At 38.3% G+C, this 7,465-nt stretch overlaps 1 protein-coding gene across 1 annotated transcript; it reads left to right on the forward strand.

Annotated features, from left to right (window-relative positions):
• Positions 1-4,252: 4,252 nt before the first annotated feature.
• LOC130024328 (olfactory receptor 151-like) lies at positions 4,253-5,176 on the forward strand. The gene has a single exon (XM_056115045.1). It carries the CDS (start codon positions 4,253-4,255, stop codon positions 5,174-5,176), a length of 924 nt encoding a protein of 307 aa, XP_055971020.1.
• The last annotated feature ends 2,289 nt before the right edge of the window (positions 5,177-7,465 follow it).

Raw genomic sequence — 7,465 nt, forward strand, 5'->3', positions numbered from 1 at the left:
TACCATTGTTCCCAGGTTTCCATCCAACCTCCAACCTGTTCCCTTCGTCAGTATAACAAGCCTATTTCCTATTACTTTCTCCATGGGAAGGAATGGTAAATAGAAGTATAAAAAGCAAATAAATTTAATCAATTTGTGATGATTGATTGGTGTATGTTTTTGAGTTTTCTTTATATAGTAGCGTATGCACCATTTATGAGTGCTACTCTCAAAGCACAAGTTGGGAAGTTACTTACAAAATTGGTCTCAGACTATGAATTTTCTAGCATGTTCTGAATCCGTGAAGCTCTGTGTCATTATTTCAAATCTGAATGCTAAGCCAGCTGGGTAAAATATTCTTGGAGAGGTGTTCTTTTACTGAGTTTTGGCCCTATATTTTTCCATATTCTTTTGTCTCAGAGAGTCTCATTTGATAGATCTGCTGTATGTCTATGGGATTTTATTTGTATATAAGTTCCTCTTTTACCTTGATGCTTTCAATATTGTGTCTCTGTCTCTAGATTTTTGTCATTTTGAGTATAATGGAGTTTTCCTAATTGGATCTATTTTCACTGGAACCCATGCGGCTCTTAGATCTTGGTGTCTATAGTCCTCTGGGAAATTCATATGGATGATTTCTTTAGCTACTATTTCTTCATCACATTTTCCTTCCTGGTTTTCAGGGACTTTTATGATTCTTATTCATATGTTCTCTTGTTATCATTGCATAGTTACTAGCATACCGGTCACTTATTTTCAGACTATTTTCCACTTTCCACTTTCTAGAGATTTTCTCCCTCTCATCTTGATGCTCCTTGGTCCTTTACTAACTCTGCTCTTCAGAGCTTCTATTCAGTGTTTATATAATATATATGTGTATATATATATATAAACAACACACACTGCCATCTTCTTCTTGTCATTTCTGATGGTACGACTTTTTAAAAAATTTTGAGTCTTATGCTATGCTATGTAGTCTAATGCTATGCTAATTACCTCTGTTATCATTTCTTTGAGTTCATTGATACCCTCACCATGATGTCACTAAAATATTGCAAGAGACTCTACTGAACTAGCTGGTGTTTATGTCTTTGTTGATACTATTGTCACATATTGAACTTGGTGTGCTTCTACGTGCATGTGTGTGCTTTTTCCGTGTTTATTTTTCTAGTATTCTTGCTGTGTTGGGGTGGTGATGAGACTTTGTAAGCCACCCCCTTTGGAAATGCTGTGGGACTAGAGTGAAGGTTACTGTATTTATTCTCGGCCCATCTTCACAAAATGACAGGAAAAATAATTGTGAGCAACATGCCATTTGTTGAATAGATATTCTGTGCGGTCACATGAGCTGTGGTGTGGTGCAGATTGGGACTGGAGGCTGTTGGGACCTACCCAATAGGGCGGGATTCTGCCTTCTGTTCTGGAATAGGAGCACTGATGTCAGCTGGAGGCAGAGGGTCCCAGACCAGGATTTCCTGACTGCTGTAGTTTAAGGGATCTCTAAGTGTAAGGATGCCTGACTTCTGACTTTGCTCTTTTATTTCAAGAATTAAGTGGTTGTGTGTTCTTTTGTCCAGAACTTCCTACATATTTTGTAAATATCCACAGAGGAACTTGCTGAAATTTTTATGGTCAAACTGGATCCCTAACTATATTAATATCTACCTATAGAAAACTCATCTATGAAGAAATGACACTGGAGCAGTGTTGACTCTCCCTCCTCCTGTTCGTGGAATGCTTCTTCATCGTCATAGACTTCTTTTATTTATTTCTATCAGATTCTATAGCTTAGTATATGTAGATCACATACCTTTTTATCAGTTTTATAGTTAAGAATTTCCTTCGTTTATTGGTCCTAAGGTTACAGCAGTGTGTGTTAAACTTCCACTTACTCAGTCGTTAATGTGAGATAAATTGACTTTTGTATATCAAAGTTATATCCTGCAGGATTGCTATGACCACATAGTTCCAGAAGGATTTTAAATTTTCTACATAGACAATCATATCATTTTGGATCAGAAAATGATATTATCCTATATTATCCTACCAATTTCAATCCATTTATTTATTTTTATCACATTATTTCACCCATGTGATACCAGGGATCCATCTCTGGGCCTCATGCATTTGGGACATATCCTCTACCCTTGGCCAAATGTCAGCTTCCTCCAGCACCAGTAAAATTTAAAGGAAGTGGAGTGGCAAAACTTTCTAATGTCTCATTCTTGATCTTATCAGGAAAGCATCTAATTTTATTCCATAAGGTACTATGGAGCTGCCGAAGTTACATGTAAATTTGGGAGATAAATTCCTAATATAACTACTCAAATCCAATAAAAATATACAGAGCAGGGAGGAGACATTGTATGTAGATATAATTGTTCTCATTAGGAACCTTACTCATTATCCCAGGAAAACTCATCTTAATTGTTCTTAGTGGTGGTGAAAAGAACATTGGTGCTGTGAAATTACACTAGTGAAGGGTGTTGGAATGTTGTATGATTGAAAGCCAATCATGAATAGCTTTGTAATGGTCTATCTCATGTGATTCAATAGAAAAGGGAAATACTAAGGGAAAAAATAACTAGAAATCTAAGAGCAGCTGTGAATATGCCAATATCCAAGGAACACAGAGCAGTGGCTGAGACTATATATTGAATAGACAGAGAACAGCCTCATAAAAATTCTGCCTGTCTTTTTGATCATTTTCCAGTCATTCCAGAAAGAAGTCATTACATATTCTGTTCAATGTTTTCTCCTTGAAAGTGCAAATCATGTACATTGGTGATTCCTTTATTCTGAGTGTGTCTTTGTTTGGATGCAGGCATAACTTAATAATTGCTTTTATCTTCTGTGGAGAATTTCCCCTCTGAGATTATTACTTGGATGTGGGGATCCTGGGAGAATATTGGAATCACTCATCTCCTTGGAGGTCAAAGTCCTGTGAACATGTATTCCCTTGTCTAGAAAGGGAAGGTCAGAATAAAGGAATGGAAGGGGTTGAGATATCTGTTCACCTTTGTCTCTAAACCTTAGTGCTCTAAAAAAATATTCTAGATGACCCAGCTCATCCTTTATGGCTTAATGCAGAGGAGTAGGACATTTCCTGAAGAGAGCCAGTAATTTCATGACACAGCTGGAGGAGAAACACAACTTTGGAGATGGTAAGATATGGCTTTATTTCTTTTTCATTTCCAATTGCCACCCTTTAATTTCTCTCTTTCTTGCAATGCTAGCATTGATGATCACACTAGACCAAAGCAGAAAGGACGGAGCAGAGAATGCTGAGATATTTGGTAGATAGTGTGAAGCTATCTCACATTACAAAAAAGAAAAAAGCCATAAGCTTTGAAAATGCTCAAGTCCATAGACAGAATCTGAGTCTTCTTTTCCAGTCCTTACCTGTGATGTGGCACATCTAGGTAACCTTCTTAGCCTATAATAACAGCGCTCAACCTCGCTGGTTGACCATACTCCCACAATGCCACAGAAATTGAAGCACTGAGGTTTCAGTTTCCTGTCTGTTGGCAGAATGGAGCTGAGGGGAAAGCTGTCTTTTTCTCACTTTTTGTGGCTTCATCAGATAAAATCACATACAGAATACAGTCAAAGTTCTATCTGAAGAGAAATAGATATAGCCAGCTACTCCCAAGAATCCATGAACTCAGAATGAAGTGAAGAACACTTAAACTTAGAGTTAGTTATGGCCTGAATTTCCCTGGATATAATTCTTGTCCTGTGTATGTGAGTTCCTTGGCCACTTGCTGCTGGAAGAAATGTGCTTGATGACTGGGAACCCATGTACAAAAAGGTCCTATGAAGCCACAGAATTACTTTTTTTGTTGTAATAAATCTTCAATGACGTGACCGGCAATGTGCAAACAGAATAAGATGTCATCCTAGACAGTTTTAATTGTTGAGTACCTACTAGTTCCCATATCAAAGTAATCTTTGAGGGCACTCAAATGCCAGCTCTTGTCAGATAGTTTTGGAGAATGTTGGAAACATTGCATTGAGTATTTTCTTTATTCCTTTATGTGTCTTTAACTTCATGTAAATAATTTAATTGCTGATGTGAAATATATAACAAGTTGAAGTTTTTTATTACTTATAATTAAAATAAATTAAGGTAATATAAAATACTTTATAACTGCATGGAAATTTTCATTTTTCTCACAATATTAAATATCATCATCAGTCTTATGAATGTCCCTTTATTAATTCAGATGCTTTCTCTTTTTCCTAGTCACACATCCCCTGTATCCTGAAGGAAATGACCAGGTGCAATCACTCCACCGTGACTGAGTTTGTCCTGGAAGGATTAACACACCGGCCAGAACTCCAGCTGCCTCTCTTCTTCCTATTTCTAGGGATCTATGGGGTCACTGTAGTGGGGAACCTGGGGATGATCTTCCTGATCGCTTTCAACTCTAAGCTCCAATCTCCCATGTACTTTTTCCTCGGAAATTTGTCATTTTTAGATCTCTTTTATTCCTCCGTCGTTACTCCCAAACTCCTGGGAAACTTTGTATGGGAGAAAAATGTTATTTCCTACTCTGGGTGCATGACCCAGCTCTTTTTCTTTTGTGGTTTTGCTATAGGAGAATTTTTTATGTTAACGGCAATGGCATATGACAGATATGTAGCTATCTGCAGTCCTCTGCTATACAGTGTCACCATGTCCCCAAAGGTGTGCAATATGTTGGTGATTGGGGTCTATACCATGGGGCTATGGGTTGCTTTAGCTCACACAATTGCCATGACTAGGGTCTCCTTCTGTGGGGACAATGTCATCCACCATTACTTCTGTGACATTCTCCCTCTTCTAAAGCTTTCCTGCTCCAGTACCCTTCTCAATGAGCGTCTGGTGATCTATGTGGGTGGATTCAACGTGCTGACATCAACCTCGACCATTATCATCTCTTATGTTTTTATTATTGCTAACATTCTACGGATGTCTTCCACTGAGGGCAGGTCCAAGGCCTTTGGTACCTGCGGCTCTCACCTGACAGCAGTCGGGGTCTTTTATGGCTCTGTCATCTTTATGTATTTTAAGCCATCCTCTAGCAATATGGCCCAGGAGCAGGTGGCCTCTGTGTTCTATACCACAGTGATCCCTATGCTGAATCCCCTGATCTACAGCTTGAGAAATAAGGATGTAAAGAATGTACTGAGAAACACCTTAGGGAAAAGGTAAAGCCTCACCCCCTTTTGCTTCAGTTCAGAATCACTTCGGTTATGGGGATATTGTGATTTTTATACTTTCTTTTTTATTTATATTACATAAAAGTAGAACCTCTTTCTAAGCTTTGCTCTCTAGTTTTGTTCCTTTTAAAACATATATTAGATCTTAGTAATTGATATGGATTTCACATCTCATACCTGTTAGTAGAGGAAGCATTTACATTGTATTATGATTCTGTGGTCATTGAGTATGCTAACTGAAAAATTTTTCCAAGAATAATTTTTGAAAATTTTTATTTGAAATTCATTTGAAAAATTTTAAGAATTTTTGCAAGAAAAATTAGTGTGGACCATATTCCATTGGAGATTTAATTGAAAAATTTGAAGAATTTTTTCTAGAAAAATTAGCGTGGACCATATTACACTCCCTCTGAGGAAGCTATCGATCGAATTATGCCAGCCCTTGACTGTAGGTTCTAAAATAGTTTGTCCCTTGGTGAGTTGATTGTCCTTTCCCAGGTCCTACTTTCCCCCGCAATTAAATTTTTTGTACAATACAGCTTCTCCCAAGTGTATGAAAAAAAATCACAGAGTTTTGAAAATCTTAATATCTAACACAAGGTAATCCATTAACACATTTTTGTCATAAATGAAGCCCTTTTCCAGCAAAGCTGAGGTAGCATGAGTTCTTCCTTTCCAGAGTTTAGCTTTGTAAGTGGTAGTTTTTCCTCAGAAACATGGTTACTGTGAACATGAACATGTTCCTAAGGACAGCCCCATAATTCCCTTCTGGGAAGTCAAGTCACTTCTCCCTCCTGTTTCACTGAAAATGGGGTTTCCCAGAAACCCTTTCTACAGGCACCCTGGTTAGGGATGTGGTAGACTCTTTGTTCTTTCCCCACCTCTGACTGTGCCAGCAATATTTTTTTCTCTGTTCATTCTCTGACTGAAAGTTCACAGTCTTGAGACCAATTCACTCAGAGGAGGACACAGCTGCAAGGTACCCTGTGCACGTGCATGCAAAGCCTCTGCCCTCAGCCTTGGAGACACTGCTCTTGGTCTGACGTCCTTTTGACCTTCTTTCTCAGTTGACACAAAAGAGAGTGAACGTTTTTCCTAGTTTATTTCCATGTTATTCCGGTCCAGGATATACTCCTTTACTAACACATGGACAGGGATTGAATTTCATGTTCAGTTTAAGAATTGTGTCTCTTGGATCCCTCAGTGTACCCTGGTTTGCCTGGATACATAAAATAACCTTCAGACCATGGAGAGGCACTCTACTCTACAAACAGAGATAAATGTCTTGATAGTTTCACTACTCCTTGGAGGATGCTGTTTTTCACATCTCCATTCAGCAGAAAAGGGAGTAATACTATGTTGTCATTTGAAAGACAGGGATATTGGGAGATATTGCTTTCACGTTTTGCATGTTTCACATTTTGCATAGAAATGGATTTATGGTTTTATGCTTCTAAAGTCTACCTATGAGATGTACTTCTTCAGGGATTCCAGAGTCTCATTTGAAATTGGTGTTTTAGGCTCAACCACATACTTGTATTCAAAAAAATCATTTTTCTGCCTCATATCCTGCATGTCCCCTGAAGCACAGAGAGATCCCTGTACATGTTTTTCCACTGGACTTGGTACAAAAACATCGATAGCAGCAACATCACCAACCAGTAGGAATAAGGGCAGCAAACTTTAACATCTCTCTTGGAAATCACACAGTTATGTTAGAGCTTTTCTTCGGTAAGACAGTCTTTATATTTTATTTCTTTTTTTTGCTTTTTGGGTCACACCCAGAGATGCACAGAGGTTACTCCTAGCGGTGCTCAGGGGACTATATGGGATGTTGGGGATTGAAGCTGGGTCTGCCGTGTGCAAGGAAAATGCCCTACCTGATGTGCTATCTTTCAGCCCTGACAATCTTAAATAGCTCAACAAGCAGTTTATAAGAAAGGGGGATATTTAGATGACTATAAAATAAACATATGTCAAGGTGCAGTTTTCCCCAATGATGTTTCTCATCTGTTTTTCCATTCTTCCACCCACCCAAAATCAGGAAATATCTAAGATATTTCCTGAGTGTCTCAGGAAATAGACAGAGTGAGTGTCTCAGGAAACCCTCTACTTTTCCTCATTTGCTTGTATTAGCTTTTCCGACTACATCACTGTGTTTGCTGTCACTGTCTATTATTTTCACTTCTACAAATTCCTGCAAGTCCAGTGATACATAAGGTGTTACTTTGTGTGAGTTTATTTTCCCCAATGTAATCATTTGATTTTCATGCATGTCATG

This window comes from Sorex fumeus, unplaced genomic scaffold (genome assembly GCF_029834395.1).
Source record: "Sorex fumeus unplaced genomic scaffold, SorFum_2.1 ptg000028l, whole genome shotgun sequence".
Taxonomy (NCBI): domain Eukaryota; kingdom Metazoa; phylum Chordata; class Mammalia; order Eulipotyphla; family Soricidae; genus Sorex; species Sorex fumeus.